Raw genomic sequence first — 20,810 nt, 5'->3', positions numbered from 1 at the left:
TTTTTATTTTTTTTTTTTTTTTTTTTTTTTTTTTTTGGAGTTAATCTAGGCCACCCCCGGAACGCCATTCGTCCCCTAGTTGCAGTGCAAGGTTTTCTTTAAAGACGACATGTTTCGACATGTGATTTTTTTCTTTTTTTGGTTTGTCCCTTTCAATCCGTTTCTCGTTCTATTTCTGTCCTATTTATGGTTGGTTTATTCAATCCTCAACAAACCCACGTGTTTCGCAGCAAAAGGGACCGAGTCCGTTGGGTAATCCTTTTTTTTTTCTGTTTGCGTAAAGGGGGGTGTGTGGTTAGATTCCATGTGTAAAAAAAAATCATGGGCACCGTTTTATCGATTCGGATTCGCGATAGATCTGAGTATGTGCACAGAGGGTATCGAGACATTTTGCATCGGCATGGAGAGAGAAATAAATATGAAATTCCAACGTGATATTTCCTTCAATGGTCTGTAATGGTATCTAGCCCAGTAATGAGACAGGGTGTTGGTGTAGTTTTCGGGCATGCCCACCGACTACTCGGCACCAGCGTGTTTACTCCCCTTTGAGCCAAACACGCGGTAAGGGAAACAAACAGTATGTAGCAGACTATGCCTGATCGTGAATGTTTTGTTCCCAGTGGAAGAAAGAGAAAATTCCATCCATTCCCATACCCAAAATATAATGAAACCAAAAAAGAGACGCCAGTGTATGATGGGAGAGACAAAAAAACAAAGGAGTGGTGAGTGCGTCGTCGACTTTGTTGGGTGTCTGGTACACTCGCCGGGTATCTTCAATGACAACCTCCCCTGTACCATGCATGCCATATGATGTGTAGGTAAATCCCAGAATAAAAAAAGCAAAGAAAAGAAACCAGAAAAAAAAGAGAAAGAAAAAACCAAGAAGCACTGAAACTAGATACAAAATAGTGGTGATATCTGTCCGTTAATGTATATCGAGTGGAGGGAAGCTTCTTCCTGTCATCCTACTGTAATGGCAACCAAACAACAAAAGTTGTTTTTAATTGCACATCAACAGTAAGGACTGAAGTCGGCAAGGTATGAGGAAAATGCAAAACCAACCCATCATGAAATAAAGCATGGAAAGCAAACAATAAACCCAAGTAAATGCAGTCGTCATCCGTCGTGCAGCGTAAAACATAAAACACAAAAAACAACTCATACTGAAAAGTCGATATAAGAATGTGAGACTGGTGCTCAAAAGTAGGTGCAGAAGAAAAGAAAAAGGCAAGAGCAAGAAAGGTAGCCGCGAGGCATCCGATCGACTTTCAGTAATCCAAGACTGACTGAAACCCGTTCGGGAAATTTGCGTGCGCAAGATGCTTAGGCCGCCGGCAAGGTGCCGACGTGGGGCACCATCCACTTCGCATCGAGCCAGCCGACCTTTTCAAACGCCTGCCACATCTTGCTCGCCTTGTTGACGTCAATGTGGCAAGCCTGCTGGGCGTCCGTCTTGCGGAACTCCTTGGGTTGCATCATGCATTCAAGCCGGCGCTGGAAGATGCGTCGCTTGGCGGTCAGGTACGTCGCGCAGTCGACGCGGATACAGCCGGCCAGGAGCACCTCCTCCTTGTGCAGTAGGCCCACGAGCGGGTCGCGGCTCAGGTCCATGTGCTGACCGCGCCACTCGACCTTCATGCAGCCCGGCTTCTGGCCATCGAGCGACGACAGCGGAGGAGAAAAATCCGGGATCGATTCAAAGTCCTTGTCGGCCCGCGTTGTCGGTTGCTTCTTGGCGTCGAGACTGTCGCTCTCTACCTTCTTGGCCGTAGCCTTGACCGTGCGCTTGAGCGGCTGCGAGGAGTATGCAGGATGGAGTATATCCTGCGTCGTTGGCCGCGGCGCAATGGGGTTTACTCCTGTCACAGGTGGTCTGGAGATGACGGCTGCGAAACGGACTGGAGATACTGGAGGTGCAGCAGCCGGCTTTGAAGCAGCTGGCTTTGAAGGTACCACGCGATGACTCGATGGTAGACGAGGCGAAGTAGGCAGCCGCTTGGGCTTGGATACCCGTGAAGCTGACGATGATGACGGTACCCTGCGCATCGGTTGGGGCTGAGGGGCAGGTCGGATTGGCCTGTGAACAGTCTGCTTTGCCTGCTTCTCGGCTTCGGCCCTGGCTCGGTTCTGTGATTTGAGCTCGTTGCGGCACATCTTGAGCCATCCCCTGCGATCTTTCGTGTAGGCACCCATCATCCCCGAGACGAAGCTGACGCACAGTTTGTAGTCCTCTTTGGAAGGGGGAGATTTCTCTGTGAACATTTGTTTCGGTCTGGTGGCGATATAGGCATCTATCATCTCCTCGTCTTGCGACTCGCGGTTATGCACTTCGGCATCTTGAGTGGGTGGAAACAATGGCTGAGGATCGTCGATGGTGGCGCCTGGATATAGTACGGGGTCGACGAGGCTCCCACTAGATCCTGGTCGTCCATCGTTGATGTCTTGGGAGTCCTTGGACTGGTTCTCAGGAGAGCTCTTCTGGGAGACTGGAGGCGAGGGGGGCGGGTGTACTGCTGGCTGGTTGCGGGAAGATTTGGCTGCGACTGCTACGCTCAAATCCAGTGGCAAAGTGGTTTGCTGGAAAGAGTCGTGCGACTTGATTGGTGGCGATATCAAGCTCTGGATGGCCATTGGCTTGGAGTCGTCTGTAGAAGACGAAGGCATTGCTGACATTGTTTTGTCCATGGTGAGTTGATTTAAATTCCAAGATTGTGAAGAATTCGTGGATTTGTCTTGTAAAGACATTGCGGGAGGCGATGATGAGCAACTTATACTGGAAGCTAGTGCAGGTTGCTGCAAGTTAAAGATGTGGATTGGTTGAGTGACAATGCAGGCAGCAGCCACACACAAATTCTCGAATATTGACGGAGTCGGTGGGATTATCGGAGATAATCGGTCTTGTAAGACGGGTGGTGCTTTCTGGTTCTTGCCTATTTCAAAGCCGAAAAATAAAATAAAAAATATGTCGCCGATGGTCAAAAACAATTGACCGTAAGCGATGCGACTCCGAAGCGATACTCTTTGTCGTATATGGATGGTTCCGCGCAGTTACTTTTCTTGTCAGCGGATTTTGAGAGTCGCCCGAATAAAGTACTATAAGTGCGTGTGTGCGTGGGTGTAGTGTAGTGTATGTAGTTTGCTGCCCAATGCGGAAACCCGGTTGATTGACTTGACTTAGGCGGATAAATGATCTGCTTTGACTTGTCGGTGTGTTCGTACAGTGGAAACAGCGAATATGGTGCGCGCACAACAAAGTAGTCGCAGTCTTTGCCGATTGTCGAATTGAATTGAATTGAAATGAATCGAATAAAATCCAACAATTCAAAGACTGAATGATGAAATTGAGTTGTCGGGTTCAAAGAAAAAGGATGGATGGCAGACGACCCAGAAGTTTGTGTTTGTTCGTCCGCAGTCTTTGAATTGAATTGAACAGGGCGGCGGGCGAACTCTTTGTTGCTTAATTCCGACCGGGGGTTGTTTTGTCAGCCAGCGCGGGGGGGACGGATGAGGCGGAGGAGACAGTCAGAAAGAAGGTCGTCGAATTGCTGGTGTGGCAAAGTCGTAATGGAATGGTGAGCCACGCAATCGAATCAATTGGTGCCTGATTGTAGGTTGCGAGACGAACCTATGGTTTACGTGCTATGTTTGACAAAAAAGGCCAATTCTGCGGCCAAGGGATTCAAAGTTGAAGTGGGTGATATCCTGACCTTTATAAAAGAAAACAAAAAGGAAAAAAAGGGTAGAAGGTAAAAAAAAGAGGAAGGGAAGCCGCAGCATTAGCAAGCAATCAAGCAGCTGGTGCATGCATGTCCATGAATGAATCCAAGGGAGAAGGAACTGGACCGTGTGTCACTGGAGGCACACCTCTCTCATACTGAATAAAAAAAAGAGGACGTGGACCAACCAATAGAGGGGGTGGATTGGGTCGCAGGCAGCACACCACGAGTGACAAATGACTGTGATGGGGGAAAAAAAAATAGGTGGCCAACAAGGCGAGAATCGGGGGTCTGGTGCCTACCTTTTTTTATTATTATTTTATTTTATTTTACCTTGCTTATACTCCCAAGTAGCGTGCAGCCCAACCACACCGATAAAGAATACCCAACCTTAAGTCACTTTGTACATATGCCATAGAGTAAACTAAGCAACCATGGACAGCCCTCATGTGTCTGGACGTCCAAGATGTCGAATAATTATTACCTTTTTTCTCTGGGCTGCACCAAACTCGGCTCAAGTGCTAGCTAATCCTGCGGCTGTAGTCTGTCTGACTTGATGGAATCTGCAGCCAACGGAGAGGAACCCAGATGGCGGCAGTGTGCAGACATAGGCACGGGTACAGGAAAAGGTACCAGGTACTTACTGAGACGCAAACGAATGTGTTCCGAAAGCTCCGCTCCATCTCCGATATCATAGGCTGGCGAATTGGTTGTGGTATTGCTGCGAAACACTGTCTGTTAGCAGCCCGCTGGGAATGGCATGTGCACATAATAGCCCTGTCCATGTCTCATCATTCCCGTTTCGTCTTGCCTCATTGGTACGTGGTATTTACTACCCCCACCTTGATTCTTATTGTTGAGTGTTTCTTTTTTCCAAAACCCCTCTTGGATTTCAAGTCTTTTTTGAGTTCTGTTCTTCACGTCTTCATCAGTGGCGCCGGCAATCCAACGGCGTGCCATTATTGGCTGAAATCACAGGCTCATCATCAATCGGCGACTGTACCTCACACTGGAGAGCAGACTAACATTTGCAACTGACCTTGTCCAAGTTTTAGTAGGCGCCATTAACTGTTAGCATCGTGGGCGCCATCCCTCTTCTCACTAGGTAAGCAGGTAAGGTACCGTACCACCTATGGTTACGTTTGCTATCTAGGGAGTAGATTAGCGGCAGGTCGATAGACATTCTGGACTCACACCCCCTGTCGTACTATTACAATAGCAGGAACCAGGTGGGGGTGGGTTCGGACCTTGATATGCATTCATGTTAGCATTCTGAAGTGGCGTGTGGGGAACAAAGTGGGATGGAAGAGTCACAGCCGGGCGACATCCTTGTCCCCCAGATCCGCCCAATCTAACTTACAGTACAAAGTGACAGCTGAGGCACAGGCCATTGGGGGTATACCTTACCATACTGTACAGTTTGTTGGGCTCCAGGGCGGGCGCATTGCATAATAACATAATGTTCTCGTTGCTGTCTTTTCGTCATGGCAATTCCCATCAACAACAACTTTTTGCTTGACAATTGGAATACCCAATATTAAAGCCATTGGAAATGATGTTGCGAATAGGCAATTGACCCACGAAAGACCCATCATTGGGTACCTGAGGAGAATTCGGATTGGGGTTTGATCAATTGGCGCGGTACAGTACCGTACACTGCCCCTCCGATCCAGCTGTCCAATCCCGACATGCGGTGACCGCCCGCAAACCAACATCAAGGGTCTCACAAAGTGACTTCAGCGAGAACCCATGCATGGTCCCGCTTGTACTTGGAGGGGCAGCATGGAGTACAAAAGGGGTCAAGCAAAATAACGGGAACAACGAGTAAAGTCAGGGTGCTGCTAGAACCAACTCGTATAATTTGCCTCGGAACTGCTCTGCTGGAAAAAATAAAATAAAAATAAAAATAAAAATAAAATGAAAATTAATAATTTTAATAACACATGATTGTCAAGATACTGCCAGACAGATTTGACCGCTGTTGTTTTTACAAGTATAAAACTCAGGCCTAATCCCAGGACTCAAGCCGCAGTAATAGCGTGTTTGGAGAGGGGTTCTAGGACGAGACTTCGTCCGTGGGAAAACACTTCGAATATGGAACAGGTCTGGTGTGGACCTAGCGGCCTTGATTGAGGGTTAAGAGTACGAGGGCATGGATTGCTTCACTGAGCTTCGCTTCGTGCAAAGGCCGCGCTGGCCGCCCATTTTGTGCTATTGGCGCTTAAAGGAGGGGAAGCTTCGAATTGGGTTTTTGTTCCCATCAGAGCTAATGATGAAATCCTGGCACAGAACAAAAGGAGTGAAAATAAAATTGAACCAAAGGAAAACCGAGCCGAACCTGGGATAGGACGAGATGACCCGGACTGATTTTTTTTCTTTTTTTTTTTCTTTTTCTCATGCTCAGTCGCCGTTTGAGGCCCTTTCGCTCCCGGACAGGAACCGAAGCTTGCTGAGGCGATCATTCCTGGGCCATCGAAACTCAATCAGAAATTGGGATGAAAATACCAGCCGAAACTGGCCGCGGCTTCTGATGTTTATTTTCGCGCAAATACAACCTCCGAGATGCCAACGGGTAGCGCAGGGATTGGTAACAGAAATCGGTAGCTGGCCGTGTCAGGCAGGCGTGCAGGATCGTACGGTAGAGAGGAACCAACAACAGCGTCATTCCGGAGGAACATCGGTAGGTCGGGTGCAGCGCGGAGCCAATTGGCCAATCCCAACTCTCGAGCATATGCCACCCCTGTGTCGCCAATTGATTGATTGATTGATTTGATTGCTGAGTTATTGTACTGTATGATTGTATGGTTAGCTGGTGGATGACTGTGAGGATTGATTAGAATTGATGATGCGAGGCGCAGTTTTGCACTTTGTGAGTCATTTGATGACCCATACTGGAGAACTGGCACATGGCAGCAAATCAGATGATGGCATTGGCGTTTGCCGCCTGCAGTGCACTGGCCAGAAAGTGGCGCTAAGCTGGTTTTACTACTGGACTAGAACCAACGGTATGGAGCCGACTAAGACTTTAATCGATAAAGTCTTTAATCCCACTGCGTATGAAGGTACGATAAGAGCGAGTGAGGTAAACCGTCACAAGATCTCAGGAAATTATTGGTACCTTTTCAATCGCGAAACCAGCGAAAGTATTAGAAATTAACGGGATACTCCATGGAAGACAATTGATCCGTAAGCAGTTTGTTTGAGGGTAACAAAGTAAGCTGGCGGGTTTAAATTGGGCCCAGATACCTCAGGTCGCCCATTGCATACCCCGCCATGTGGTTGAGTGAGCATTGACAATTCTAAACCCGCGGGGCGGAATGACGCCTGTTTGAGTTGCTGCCCCGGCTCGGAAACTGATTACTATATGTCGCATGGAATTTATGTAAGGTTCATTGGTACTAAGTAGATAAAAACAAGACATTCGTTTGCATTTTTGCATTAATTGTAAGCCTTAATCACAGACGTGGCACTTTGGCAGGCAACCCAGGATAAATGACGCTGGAAATTCCAATTGAAATCTGGCATTGGTCAGGCTCCGAGGAATCGCGACGTCCCCAGGACAAATCAGCGTGCGCCACAGAAATGCAGGTGAAACTTCGCGATCCAATCGCTCTGGTGAGTATTTTTTTTTTTTTTTTACATGACAGTTGTACTCCTGCTTGGCTGGGCGTCATTTGTTTATCCACGAAGGGCCGCGTCACTCGAGAGAATGCCTGGTTTCCGACAGCCTGATTCTCGTCCACCACAAGCCATTGGGTCATTTTGACATGTCCGGCAACACCAATTCCTCTATCGGAGAGGTAGATTACTATTACGATAACTAACTACCTATGTAACAAGAAGCAAGAATTGAAAAAGGCCTTGGCTTTTTCTCAAATCGGTACAGTCTACCTCGCTCCGTATCACCACACCGCAACCATCACCTCAATCACTCAACCACATGATACCCCTCCGACCGAACAACCACCCGACATACAAGATGGAGGGGCAGCTGACCGCCCTTGTTCCCATCATCGTCTAGCCTGCCCCTCCGCACTCTCCACACCCCTCCGAATGGATATGTAGATTATGTGTAGTGTGATCTGTTTTGGGTCCCTCGTGGACAGGGCGCTTCGAGACAAGCGTGTATTGATTCAGGTTCCTATCAATTGTTTGACTGGTCGTTTATCTTCCGTTCCCCCATGGAGGGTCTGTTGAGGCGTGTATGCAAGTCTTGTGTGCACGCAGCCGGGGAGTGCGGCGATCACTGAGCGGCCACCTGCAGGATCATTCACGACCACCCCACTGAAGCTCCACCACGAAAAAGACCCTCAGTTGGGCACTAACACACTACTACGGAGTACTACTACCTACTGTAAACAGCCTGGGGGATATTTGTACCTACGGGAGACGAACAGCAAGACATTATGTGGAGAAGACGAAGTTGCAGCACGCACTTTATCGCAGCCTGCCAGTGTCCGCTGCTTGCTTCGTTTTCTTGGCTGCATGAAGATAGATTATCTGCTCGCCCAAGTGGGATTTCCTGACTTGAATCCTGAGGAGGTATTGTTGTTGATCTGGACAATACTGGGACAGGTTTCGCATGAGTAGGTAAAGAGGTTGTTTATTTGCTCTGGTTGGCGAGGCACCTATTGAAAAAATAAAATTCACGAGCAACAAAAACGAAAGATGACATTTAAAAACAGATTAAATTATCCGAAGGAGACCTTGGATCTTCTGCAGCTACTCGGGCACGGCTGCAAGCGCAGGGAGCTAATCTTGAACCAGAGATCTGGAGAAACCCTTGGCACCCACCGCCGTTCATTCATCCCCATCGCCTCGAGTTGGAATTGACCCCTCATTCATGACTTTTTTGCACATCCACCTTGTCCAGATGCACCAACCCGAAAGAAATGTTATGCTTTTTTTTTTTTTTTTAACTTGACAAGCAAAAAATAGAACAAACGCCATTCCCCTGGTGGTCCTTTGCCCACGTCAACTGTGCATGCAGGTTCTGATACGTGGTCCAGTGCCCCTCGATCGCGCAATTGCAATTTTCTTTGACCGCTATTCGAACGGATCCTTCACCGTATCCTCTTATGTTTTCAATGAGAGTGGTTCATACAAATTTGCCTGACAGCGGGGTTCAAGGGCCAAGCATGCATGCTTCTAAGGGAACAAGAGGAACCGGCCTTCATCAGTTGGAGCCCCCCTAGTTCACATCGTCTGTCCCCTAGCGCAAGCCCCTCCAAAGGAACACTCGCTGAGAGACGTCTAGGATCTTTCCGTCATTGGTCCGACGGCTTCATTTTCCTAGATCGCCCACGCTCTGGCATCACCCTATCCGAGGCCCCCCTTTGTTGTGCAATTTGATGAGACCAAACCCTCCTCAAAGTCGTCATCCCCTTTACCCTCGTTGGGCACTTCTAATACTATCCATCCGTCCCGCTGATAGGTTCGGCCTCCTGAGGGTCAGAGATGAGCAGGTTGACCACTTTCCAGAGCCGTGTCTGGAGGTGTTCATGATCAAAGCCGCCACCGGACGAAGTTACACCTGCGTTGAATTCAATGCTGATATTTGGTGCTGAGACGTCAGGCATAGAATGTATAGCGCCGAAATTCTCGATATAGCACATGTAGTAATGGAGTCGCAAAGCCCGCCTATTCACCTCATGAGGCAAAATAGAATACCTTTAATGGTATTCCAGTAAGAGGGAGTAGGGCATAGAACGCTAGTAATGCCTGTATCCGGGTGAATAGAGAAAAATCGCCGGTTATAGCATTGAAGCAGGTTATTTGGCATCAACAGTCCATTTTCAGGGCTCCATATAGCCTGCCAAGCGTCCTGTAGTGCTTCCAAATCACTTCAACCCAGTATGGGTTGAATTTTATGGACAGGGAAGCGACTCCAATGCATTTTGGGGATAATTTTTGCTGTTTAAATGCCAGGTCCAATGGCGGTTGGGCCGGGGCACCAAAAATCTCTTTTGCCCATTACCATATATTGCGCAAAGTCGCTAACGCGGCTGTTATTGGTGATGATATTCGGTTAAAAACTTAAAGCCTGTTTTATAATAGTTTGCGTGTCGACTATCGCCATAGGGATTACAAAGTCGGCATCTTGTCCATGTTTATATGGTGACGGACTACGCTCTGGCGAGGACGAATTAGAGGGCGGCCTTGAAGTCAAGCCAGCCATTGTGCGTGCTTGTTTTCTGCTCGCACCTCGTATATTGTTGTTCGTGAGCGAGAGTTTCGGGCCGCTTGTGTCGGCTTTGTTGATGGACAGGTGTCGATGTTCCCGACGTCGTTGTGGTCGGTCCGCTAGCCGCACGAAAAAAATCTAGACCAGAAGTCAAGTAAAGTCAACATGCTGCAAGCATGTCCCTGCGCCACCAAGTAAGCAAGAGGATTTCTGAAAAGCAAGGTGCATTTTTATCAAGCAGCCATTTTCAGTAGTAAAGCAGTCACATTCAACATACACAGCCCTCGTCCGCACTGAGTACTTATCCCTGAAAATGGGTTGGTTTGGAGGAAAGAGCGTATATCCAAATAGGTACGTAGGTAAGTAAGTATTTGAGTAGGTAAGTAGGTAGGCAGGCAAGCAAGCAGGCAAATACCAGCGCGGGAAAAGTTGGAGTAGGAGTTCAAGCACTTCATAATCTCCATCTGTACTAATACTAGGTTGGACTCCAAAATGACTGTTGACTACTGAAAGCGGCTGCTTGATGAGGACGCCCAAAACAAATATCGATAAACACACCCTTGGTGCTGTGTGTTTCCCCATGGGTGCGTACATGTCACGTCGTGGAAAGCGTAGCGGTATTTGTTTCGCGAACCTTGGGGAGGAGTTGGGATATTGGTCGTTTTGTGGCTGTCGCCTTGGAATAGGAGAGGTCCGACGGCAGCTGTACCTATATCAGGCACAAAACTCGACGCCATCGCCCGCCGTCACCGCCATCGCCGGGGCTGTCGCGTGAGAAACTTACTTCGGATCGTGCAGGACGTACGCGATGGTTAAGAAGTCTTGATACTGGTATAAACCCGCAAAAATTGCTTGCGCATACTAGCTCCACATTCCAGCCGATTTTGCGCTGGAAAGGAGCTCGTCGTCGATATGGTGAAGATATATATATAGCAATTTGATGTTGGTGCGATGCAGTCTCGCGGAAGATAACAAGGAAGGTTGCAGGCTTGAATAAGGAAACGCTGGACAGGTTCTTTCTACTGGGGCCCATGAGCCACACTCTATAGGTACAGTACCAAATGGGAGGACAAATCAACGCGTGACGCCAAATACACCCAATACTAACAACAGCCCAAAAATTTATACTTTTGCAACCGCATATTTTAGCACAAAAAGGATGTCACAATATAAAAAACCACCTGGTATGCAAGTTGGGAGTCGCTTTACTATAGCCCAAAATTTTCGGTTAATTGGACAGTTGTTGCAATATATGGTATTTCCTTTTTTCTTTTTCTATTTTGGTGACAGAACTACTTTTTTTTGTACTTCGTACTTGCGTCTAGCTTAGGTTGCAGCGCCAAAAGAATACCTGGTAGGCCTCCTTGAACCTCCCACCCCCTTACCCATGCAAGCCATATACGAAGTAACCGTCGTACACCGGACTCCCGGTATAAATACGTGCGCCAGGGGTCCTTGTAAACAGTGAAGAACAAACTGGGTTGTAAAACCGTATGTAGTTACAGGGGAATTTAAAGTACTTTTGATACAGCCTTGTTTGGGAAGCATGGAAGGTACTGAATGGGGCCTTGCAAATTTAGCGTGTATTTAAAGTTCGAGTACCTACCCAAACTACCGTGGTAAGGTATCCACATACAGATTCATTCAATCAAACATTCCTGGTAGGTCAGAGGTTGCTGACTCATTCCAGGCCACGGCTAGCCTGCCAGTGCCAGCAAAACGGCAACCTAGCCCTACCAGCCTTGCTTTCTCGTCGCTTATTTCCACGACCCAAACTGTCGATTGCGCCGCTTGTCATGACGCGGGTTTTGAGCTCTTAACCCAATCGCAGCGACGAATTGAACACGCATATCACCTAACGAGGAAGAATCAATGTCTCTCGAAGGGGCTTCCAAAAGAAAAATAGAATCTATCCTCTTTTAAGAGAGTACTTGGGACGAATCTAACAGCTGCATGTCAAGTGCCGGTGTGGTTGTCACTTTGGTTCTGGCTCATATAAGCCCTCTCCACGCGGGAGTTTATTCTTTTTGCCTTCGTTCGGCCGCCGAGCCGTCCGTTCCCAACGACCAGCAGCAAACACCGCCCAGCCTAGTAATTGCCGATTGTTCAGAGCCTTAAAATGGATCCAAGAGATACGTCGCTTGACGGCGATGATGGCAGTATCAGGCGTGCGGTGAGTGACAATGTTCCAAAACTCAAATGCGGCTCCTTTAAGATAGGAAGAAAGAATGGTCTTGGAAAAGATGCTGGTATAAATACAGCAAACGTTGGGCAGAAAATGAGAGAAAGAGAAAGAGAAGGAAGCAAAAGGAAAGACAAAGGAGAAAAGGAAAAGGACCAAGAGCTTTCACGGCATCAGGAAGGCGCCGGTTCCAAAGTAAACATACTAAAGCTATATGTAAACATATCGTTCTAGTGTGATCAATGCCGCGTTCGAAAGGTAAGTTGACTCTCTCTTAGCCCTATACTATATATCAACACCCACTTCCAAAAAACTAACACGATCTTGTTCAAGATCCGATGCGACAAGAATACACCGTGCTCTAACTGCACGACTGCCCGACGCACATGCTCGTCAACTGGCATTGGGCAGAGACCCAAAGAACCCCGTCAAAGGGTCCTCATATCGACTCAATAGTGCGTTCTATCAAGCTCTTATGGCTGTCGATACCCTGGTTCACCCTATGGTGCCACGGCCATCCTATTAGTTCGGAGGCCGGAGGGCCGCGGACATGCACGGGCCCATACGCTTGCTTCCCCCCCACACTAAGAATCCCCAAAGGGCAACTCTCTGAGGGCAAATCCTATTTTGTCATCTCCTTTAGCCATGTGGTTATCATCTTGATAACGCTGGTACCTTGATGTACCCTAAGGTTTCACACATCTGACCATGATCCCGTGTACAGTGAACGCAAGATCGACCAGATCGAGGATCGACTCGGTCGTATAGAGAACCTCCTTCGTCAACTGCCCGGCCTCATCAAGCAGGCCTCTGCAAACACCGGCCCCACGCCTACCACGTCATCATCCTCTGCCTCGTTTTTTGACAAACCCCTCCCCAAACCCCAGCAACCACAAAACGTCACGACCTCAGGGGCGGGCCTGTCGTCTTCCTCATCGCCCAGTGCCGAGCGCCGCGCCTCTGTGGCCGTCAAGTCCGACTCCGATGCCGACGAGGGTGAGGGAGATGCCGACCCTCCTTTTGAGGGCGACTCGTCCATGACGGCGCACACAGTCTTCGCGTCCGAATTCCTCCACCTCGCCGTCGGCCGCACCTCGCTTGAGCCCGGCAACGCCCACGTCATGGACAACCCAAGCCTCCACAACGCTCTTTCCAGCCTCCAGCAGATCGTGCAAATGCAGAAGCGCGGGAGCACCACCGCCGACATCCGCTTCCTGAATCAAAAGTTACTGCCGCCAGGTGGGCTCCGAGAGCTCCCCTTGCCCCCTCTCAATGTCGTGGTTGACATATTGAGAGAGCTCAAAGGCAATAATGCCCAGCGTCTGTTTGAGTTCTTGTTTCCTGCGCTTTTCTTGGCGTTGACATTGCACAACCATCACTGCCCCCCCTCTCCATGTTTGACGCTCATGATGCGACAGAAAATGATTCCCCCTATTACCTCCATTGCCACCTCCAGAGTAGAAAATCAGAGCTTCTAGTAGTCTCCATGCTTACACATCGACTATGTAGAATACATCCCGGTGACATTCACCCTAATGTGCTCCTTTCTCGGCGTCGACGAGTTCACCGAGCACTGCCGACGCGTCTACTTTGCGACCGAGGACTACTCGCAGGCTGACTACATCATCACCGTCGCGGGCCTCTTTTACGTCTTTGAGGAGCGTGCCTTTTCCGCAAACGACTACGGCGGCGGCGGCGCCCACTCCAGCGAGGAGTATCAGCGCTACTACTCCATGTGCCGCGTTAACCTCGAGGCGGCGCTGAGTCAGTTCAACCTGCTGCAGCCGGCCAAGCGCGAAAACGTCGAGGCGCTCCTGCTGGGCACGACCTACGCCATCGAGCTGGCCAAGCCCAGCCTGGCGTGGCAGCTCAGCAGCACCGCCTGCCAGCTGTGCTTGACAATGGGGTACCATCGGGCCGGGGCCGAGACGTCGGGGCAGCGGTCGACCAGCATGGACCACAGCGGCATGAGCGCGAGCAGCACCGACGGGCGTGGGATGTCGGTGAGCTCTTCGATCGGCGACGAACACGGCGCCTCCAGCAGCAAGCGGCAGGTGCTGTTCCTCTTCGCCTACACGCTCCACAAGGGGTTGGCGCTGCGGCTGGGTCGAGCGTCGGTCATCAGGGACGAGGAGGTCACGGTGCCGCGGCAGCTGGGTCGGCTAAGCGAGTACGACGAATACCGCGACACCATCAACATGTGGACGCGCCACGCGCACGTGCAGGGCCGCATCTACAGCGACCTCTACAGCCCCGCGGCGCTGCGGCTGCCGGTCGAGAGCCGGGTGCAGACGGCGCGAGAGCTGGCGGCCGAGCTGAGGGCCATGATGGCGATGCTGCCGAGCATGGACATTTATCAGCTGCCCAAGGCGTCGCGGGACAAAAAGTACGACGCTGGCGTTCTCGACATGCTCATGAAGTCGGATCGCGTCTCGATGCTTAGTTCGCTGACCTTGTGCTACCGCGCGATCCCGCCCGACGGCTACGGCATGGGTGGCGACGGCATCTCGCGGACTTTCAACCAGGAATGTGTCGCGGTGGCGAGAGAGGCTATGCAGGCGCATCAAGGTTGCATGCAACTTATGCACGAGAGTCGGGACCTGGCGACAGCCTATATCCATTGGTATGGTTTTATTTTTATTTTTGTTTTTTCTGTGCTTGATTTCTTTCGATATTATTTGGAGATGGATAACCAAACGAAGGATCGAGTTTTATGCTGACAAGAATTGAATTATGAATAAAAACCAGGACGATTCTATACTCCCCTTTTATCCCTTTCATTGTCATCTTTTGCCACATCATCGAAACCTCGAACCTGGAGGACCTCGCACGGCTTACCGAGTTCGTCAAGTCCCTCGAGGTCTGCCGCGACATCAGCGAGCCGGTCGGCAAGCTCCACCGTCTCTGCAACGCGCTCGTCAACGTGGCGACCATGTACCTAGAGACCAAAAAGCAGCAGATGGCGGCGACTCAGGCCGACAATGGCGCGACAGCGTACCCCGTCAACATGGAGTTCGACATGTATTTCCGGGACCTCGGCTTCATGCCGCCGCAGGCTTCTTCGCATCCGCAGCAGCAACCTGGACCGAGCGTCTTGCAGCAGCAGCCGGGACTGGGTTACGAGTTTGGGACCGCGCAACTGGGGGATTGGTTCTCGGGTAATTTGTCCATGATGGGGATGCTAGAGAGGGATCTGAGCCAATTCAGCCCCGAGAGCTGGGCTCAGAGTACCGCAGCTCCTGTTCCAGGCTCTGGGCAGGTTCCAGGGCAGCATCCGATGTGATTTGAGGTTCAGAATGTAATGTTGATACCGCTGTTGGTGTTTGTCTGTAGCTTTTCATATATGGGCCGGGTCCCTGCGCGAAGGTTTAATAGAGCCGCCCCAGAGTCGCGCCTGCTAGCTTTTCATGCCAATCTGTGCAACTTGGATGTCCAAAATGAAGTAGGCCAGTGAGGAGATGGGTATTCAGTCGGTCGGGTGTCGTGGGTCGTAAACTTCGTAGCCCTCGTCTTCCGTATCGCTTTCGCCATCTTGAGTCTGTCTGTCTACCCTCTCGTGACCAGGTACGGTCGCCACAGCGCCATCTTCCGCCTTCTTCCAACCACTGGCGCCGCCGCCGCCCTGCTGCTCCGGGGCAGTTTGCTGTTGCGACACAGCCTCGACCGGCGCAAAGGCAGACTTGAAGCCAGACTTTTTGAACCCACCCTTCTTGAACCCGGCGGCGCCGGCGCTACCATCCTCTCCGCCAATCTTGATACTGATGACACCATCCGCTTTGGCCTCTGCCTTTCGAGCACGCGCTGCGGCTGTCGGGTCGCGCACCATGGCCTTCATGTCCTTGAGGCGCTGCTTGTGCGAGTGGTCGTAGGACGACAGGTGGGCTTCGTAATCGTTCATGCGACTGTATCCTTTGCTACATAGTTGGCAGTAGAAGGACTGCAGAGCCTCGCGGGCCGAGGATGTTTGTGCAGGCGGAAGCGTTTGGTGTCGCTGTTTTTTTTTTTTTTTGCGGGCGAGGGACGGCATGGTTAGCTGTAGGAAATTGCTTGCGAGGGATATGATGTTGCTATCTCGACTTACAGGAGGCATCTTGAAGGTGATTTTTGGCCTGTTGTATCGTTGTATGGCTTTGAAGAATCAGGGAAGGGTAGGATTCGGAAATTCAATGTTGTGTCGACGAATTGTCGCAAAGTTGCAAAAGGGGACCAAATTCGTGGCCGGCGGTGGTGATGTCAACTGTTCTAAAGAAAACCCACATCAAGCGGATCCCCTGTATGCAACACGGCCCGTGCCCTGTAGCTTCATCAATCCAGGTTACAGCGCGATTCAACAGGCGTGCCCCCATGACCATAAACATGACCATTCACACACCATCCATTGCCAATTCCCAACAAACCGGACCCAGAATTCCCCAGACTTTCGGGGGGTTGGAATTTGGACATTCTGGTGTCAAACTTGGAATTTATCTACGACCTTGGCACCGTCCGAAAGCAAAGACAAAGTAAAACAAATCAATAAAAAAAAACAACCAAAATACAGCTAAAGAGGATTCAGCAACGACGACGGCGCGCAGAGAGCACAACCCTCGAGCGACGCCACCATGGACTCCCGGTCCCTAAACACAAAATCCTCGGTCGAGACATTCATCTCGCTCATGCAGCTCGACCCGGCGCCCATAGAAACAGACAAAGACCTTCCGCCGCTGCCAGAGGAGGCTGCCGATGCAGACTCGACTTCAGCTGCGTCCGTCACCAATACTTCTGTGTCGGGAAGCACAGGGTCTTCACTCGGCCTTAGCGGGAGTGGACATGGCGCAGTCTTCTACTGTACGTCGCACTTGCATCATCTTACATTCTGTCGGAAAAAAAAAAAAAAAAAACTTCGCTAACAAAGCTAACAAATAACAGTGGCACGCATTCAACGCTACTCATCCTACGCCTTTTCCATCTTTACGACCGTCCACCTCGCCACCACATCCATCGTCCCCCTCCTGACGCGATCCGTCTCCTCTTCTGAATCATACCTTCTCCTGTCGCGAGAGATATACCAGACTCGAATCTCGGAGCCCCTCCTCGTCGCCGCCCCGTTGGCCGCCCACATCCTCTCCGGCCTGGCGTTGCGACTGGTGCGCCGGTCGCAGAACCTGAAGCGCTACGGCGGTGCCACGCCCGGCGTCATGGTGCCGGCCAAGAGCCGCGGCAGGGGCCGGGAGCCGAGCGCGTGGCCCCAGCTCACATACACGGCGGCGGCGGGCTACGGTGCCGCGGCGGCCGTCTTCGCCCACGCTTTTGTCAACCGCGGCCTGCCGCTGCTGGTCGAGGGTGATAGCGCCGACGTCGGGCTGGCGTACGTCGCACACGGCTTCGCGAGGCACCCGACCATCGCCTGGCTTTCTTACACTTCCCTCCTCGCCGTCACGGCCGGCCATGTGGTGTGGGGTTGGGCGCGCTGGTTGGGGCTGGCGCAGGGTGCTGCGTGGGACAGCAGTGCGGCTGTCGTCGGGCGGGACGTGAGGAGGAGGAGGAGGCGGTCCTGGCTGTTGATCAACAGTGGTGCGCTCGTCGGGGCCCTCGTCTGGGCGGCTGGTGGACTGGGGGTTGTGGCGCGCGGTGGGAGGAGCCGTGGCTGGGTCGGTGACTTGTATGACAGCATGTTTCAGAAGGTTTGGTTGTGAAGAGGGCGGGCGAGTCAAGACATTGTTTATAGAGAGAGGAACTATAGCTCGGCGTTCACGGTTTCTGCTGTTGGTGTTTTGTTATTGGGAATGTTTCTTGAGGCTATGGGTGATTGTGGGAGGTGTTTACTGTATAAACTCGAATATACATGATGCTAATATATATACTATACAGAAGACGCATATCAGGCTGCCACGATTTGATATATGGAAACTAATGGCGATAAATACCACCACAGATGTCAGATGTGAAAATACTACTCGCTAGGTACGTAAAATGTGCTCAGCCATATATTTTACGCCTATAACTTTAACAAATCATCTATTCTCGATCAGACGCAACAACATATATCGTAGATTCATCATAATAGCACACATAGGTCCGTTCGGAACTCGCCATCAAACCCATCAAACAGTCGGCAAGGATCCTTTTGCCCGCCAGTACACATTGTAGTTGATCCCATGGGCGTTATAAAACGGTCCCAGGTTTACATCGGTCCCATTGCCGTCCTTGGCCGCAAACTCCAGAGAATTGCCCGTGCTCTTCACGGTGCTAAGATCCAACGTCGGGGATTGGCTCAGGCTCTGATTGCCATATTCGCCAGAAAGAATGGCCGGCCCGTAGGCCAAGGCCACTAGGCTCGGGTCGTCGTTGGCCGCGATCGTGCGCAACTTCATCGGCAACCGAACCGTCACCTTGTCGCCGACGGACCACTCACGCGTGATGGCCGCATAACCACCCGGCGTCGTCCGCACGTCGCTGCTGACCTTTTGACCGTTAACGCTGACCTCGGCGCTGCCGGAAACCCAGCTGGGGATCCGCACAGACAAGGTCCAGCTGCCACCGCCGGCACCCGACACGGTCAAGGTCGTGGTGTCGCCGAGGGGGAACTCGGTCTCCTGCGTCACGACCACGCCGTTCTTATCATCCCACTGCACGGCCGAGGGGATGAACAGGTTCACGTACAGGGCGCTGTTGTCGCGGCTCCGGAAGTAGATGCTGTCCATCAGCTTGGTGTTGGTCTCGATTCCCGTCCCCTGGCAGCACCAGAAGCTTTCGTAATCCGTGCTCCACGTGCCGCCTCCCCAGGCCGGGCCGACTCCCCTTCGGCCGCCCGGGTTCAGCGGTGTAAAGTAGGTGACGTGGCCGTGCCCATCGTGCGGGTCCTGCTGGCCCAGCAGGTGGTTGAGCAGTGCACGCTCGTAAAAGTCAAACTTGGCCGTGTCGTTCATGCTCGGCGCGGCGTCGTGCATAAACAACTCCCGCGTCAGCTTAAGCATGTTGTACGTGTTGCAGGCCTCGGCCGTGTCCTTGACCAGGTATCCGGCGATGGCGTTGGGCGCGCGAAAGTGCTCCGACTGGCTGTTGCCGCCGATGGCGTACGTGTGGGCCTCGACGGTAATGTCCCAGGCGTTGCGCGCAATGTCCAGGTACCGCTGCTCCTTGGTGGCCTTGTACTCGCGCGCGGCGCCGATCCACTTGGGAACCTGGGTGTTGGCGTGCAGGCCGTCGAGCGAGTCCTTGTCCTGAGCGAGCGGGTCCAGCACGGCGGCGTGGTCGAACCTCCGCGCCGCCGTCAGCCAGCGCTGTTGGCCGGTCTGGTGGAAGATGTCGGCGAGGACCTCGCTCATGCCGCCAAACTCGGTGCCCATCATGCTCTGCATCTGCGCGTACGTCAGGTTCCCCGTCCGCGCGTCGACCCAGCCCGCCATGTTGAGCAGGACGTCCTTGGCCTTGGTGCTGCCCACGTTCCGCCACACGTCGAGCAGCCCGGCCATGGTCTTGTGGATGGCGTAGTATGGCACGTTGCCGTTGGTGAGGGTGCCCTGCTCCACGGCTGTGATGTCGGACTCTGGGAAGCCCGAGAGGTAACCGGTCTTGAAACCAGCTGCGGCGTTGTTGTCCTGGCACTTGGCCAGCTCCTCGACGAACTTCTCGGCCCGGCTGCGGCATTCGTCATCCTTGAGGACGGCCCAGCAGTTGGCCCAGGCCGTGAGGAAATGACCTTGGACATGGCTGCGGAAGGGGAAGGTGGGTGCATCCCAGCCGCCATTGGCTTGGGCGCCATTGGTGGACAAGTTGTGGTTTGCGCGGAAGTTGTAAAGCAGACGGTCGAGGTCGACAAACTTGATATAAGTCAGGGTGCGGTCCTGGTTGTCTCGGAAACGGCCCTGGTTGAGCGTCACCTGGGACAGGTCAAAGGCCAAGGTGGAGTCGCCAGTGTCGTTGAAGACGGGCTGCACAGGCGACTGGGCAACGACATAGGTGGCTGTGCTTGCCAGCCAGACGGTGAGTTGAGGAAGACGCATGGCTGCAGTAGACCCGTGAGTAGGAAGAGGAAGGCGCCGTACCTTGGAGAGACATTCCCAGCTGATGTGCGCAAATTCCTGCGCCGTGATGGGCCTTTATTTATAAGTTTTCTTTTTTTTTTTTTTTCTTCTTCTTTATTCTTTTTTGTTCAGATGTAACTGAAGTCATGATCCCTGCGTCACGAGCTTGCAATGTCGCAGGACGCAACAAGGCAAACCCAGATCGTCGTCAGGACCAGGTTCGTCCCCGCCACGAACGTGTAAGCGATACGACGCAGTGCCGGCTAAGCTTCGCGGACAGGTCCGTCATTGGAGCGCAAGACGATGCGGAGAATTCTCCCATATTGCTGTACTTGATTCCCATTGCAACAACAATCACTTTTGACTGGATCCGATTTGAGGAAAAAATAATGAGAATGTTCGTAGAGTTCCTAGTCTAGTGAAATCAGTAGATCAACGGAAAAAGAAGATCAATGCACCCTTGGACATAGTTCATCCGAAATAGAAACTATATCCCCTGATGATCATGATCGTTTTATGAGACGATCTGGATGGATCAGCATAAGATTTGTCGTGTTTCACCTGCCAGTTGTGTAGCTGTGAGAATTCTGGGGTAAATAGATCACGTCACGTCACTGGGTAGGTATGCTAGAACTACTATTAGAATCCTGGGGTAATTTAATTACTCGACACTCAAACAATCATGCAACCCACATCGCCACTTTCACTTCTTTCCCCCCCCC

At 51.5% G+C, this 20,810-nt stretch overlaps 8 protein-coding genes across 8 annotated transcripts in view; 5 read left to right on the top strand and 3 right to left on the bottom strand.

Annotated features, from left to right (window-relative positions):
- Positions 1–1,323: 1,323 nt before the first annotated feature.
- Positions 1,324–2,685, bottom strand: PgNI_10958 (uncharacterized protein; the record flags this gene model as incomplete). The annotated part of the gene is made up of 1 exon (XM_031130932.1): positions 1,324–2,685. The coding sequence occupies one exon, from the start codon at positions 2,683–2,685 to the stop codon at positions 1,324–1,326; it is 1,362 nt and encodes a 453-aa protein (XP_030980323.1).
- A 4,608-nt stretch (positions 2,686–7,293) lies between these two features.
- On the top strand, positions 7,294–7,540 carry PgNI_10957 (uncharacterized protein; the record flags this gene model as incomplete). Its single annotated transcript, XM_031130931.1, has 2 exons — positions 7,294–7,331; positions 7,364–7,540. Exons 1-2 carry the CDS (start codon positions 7,299–7,301, stop codon positions 7,538–7,540), a joined length of 210 nt encoding a protein of 69 aa, XP_030980097.1. The 5' UTR covers positions 7,294–7,298.
- A 799-nt stretch (positions 7,541–8,339) lies between these two features.
- Positions 8,340–9,250, top strand: PgNI_10956 (uncharacterized protein; the record flags this gene model as incomplete). The annotated part of the gene is made up of 2 exons (XM_031130930.1): positions 8,340–8,895; positions 8,974–9,250. Coding segments are annotated over exons 1-2 (378 nt in total), but the record flags the coding sequence as incomplete, so codon positions are not given.
- A 2,434-nt stretch (positions 9,251–11,684) lies between these two features.
- PgNI_10955 (uncharacterized protein) lies at positions 11,685–16,297 on the top strand. Its single transcript, XM_031130929.1, has 7 exons — positions 11,685–12,073; positions 12,317–12,340; positions 12,416–12,537; positions 12,807–13,402; positions 13,592–14,705; positions 14,831–16,073; positions 16,164–16,297. The coding sequence occupies exons 1-6, from the start codon at positions 12,020–12,022 to the stop codon at positions 15,363–15,365; spliced, it is 2,445 nt and encodes an 814-aa protein (XP_030980327.1). The 5' UTR covers positions 11,685–12,019; the 3' UTR covers positions 15,366–16,073; positions 16,164–16,297.
- PgNI_10954 (uncharacterized protein) lies at positions 14,684–16,297 on the bottom strand. The gene is made up of 2 exons (XM_031130928.1): positions 16,164–16,297; positions 14,684–16,073 (listed from the first exon to the last, which is right to left on the bottom strand). The coding sequence occupies exons 1-2, from the start codon at positions 16,170–16,172 to the stop codon at positions 15,549–15,551; spliced, it is 534 nt and encodes a 177-aa protein (XP_030980326.1). The 5' UTR covers positions 16,173–16,297; the 3' UTR covers positions 14,684–15,548.
- A 191-nt stretch (positions 16,298–16,488) lies between these two features.
- Positions 16,489–17,757, top strand: PgNI_10953 (uncharacterized protein; the record flags this gene model as incomplete). The annotated part of the gene is made up of 2 exons (XM_031130927.1): positions 16,489–16,909; positions 16,991–17,757. Exons 1-2 carry the CDS (start codon positions 16,684–16,686, stop codon positions 17,755–17,757), a joined length of 993 nt encoding a protein of 330 aa, XP_030980101.1. The 5' UTR covers positions 16,489–16,683.
- Positions 17,758–18,165: 408 nt separating this feature from the next.
- PgNI_10952 (uncharacterized protein) lies at positions 18,166–20,067 on the bottom strand (the record flags this gene model as incomplete). The annotated part of the gene is made up of 1 exon (XM_031130926.1): positions 18,166–20,067. One exon carries the CDS (start codon positions 20,065–20,067, stop codon positions 18,166–18,168), a length of 1,902 nt encoding a protein of 633 aa, XP_030980100.1.
- PgNI_10951 (uncharacterized protein) overlaps positions 18,220–20,810 on the top strand; it is a gene marked incomplete at both ends in the record, with an annotated part of 3,341 nt that continues 750 nt past the window's right edge. Inside the window, 3 exon segments of the mRNA XM_031130925.1 lie at positions 18,220–18,378; positions 18,397–20,047; positions 20,221–20,327. Coding sequence (XP_030980329.1) covers positions 18,220–18,378; positions 18,397–20,047; positions 20,221–20,327 — 1,917 coding nt within the window.

The sequence above is a fragment of the Pyricularia grisea genome, chromosome VII (assembly GCF_004355905.1).
Source record: "Pyricularia grisea strain NI907 chromosome VII, whole genome shotgun sequence".
Taxonomy (NCBI): domain Eukaryota; kingdom Fungi; phylum Ascomycota; class Sordariomycetes; order Magnaporthales; family Pyriculariaceae; genus Pyricularia; species Pyricularia grisea.
This window is presented reverse-complemented; position numbering and strand designations above follow the sequence as displayed.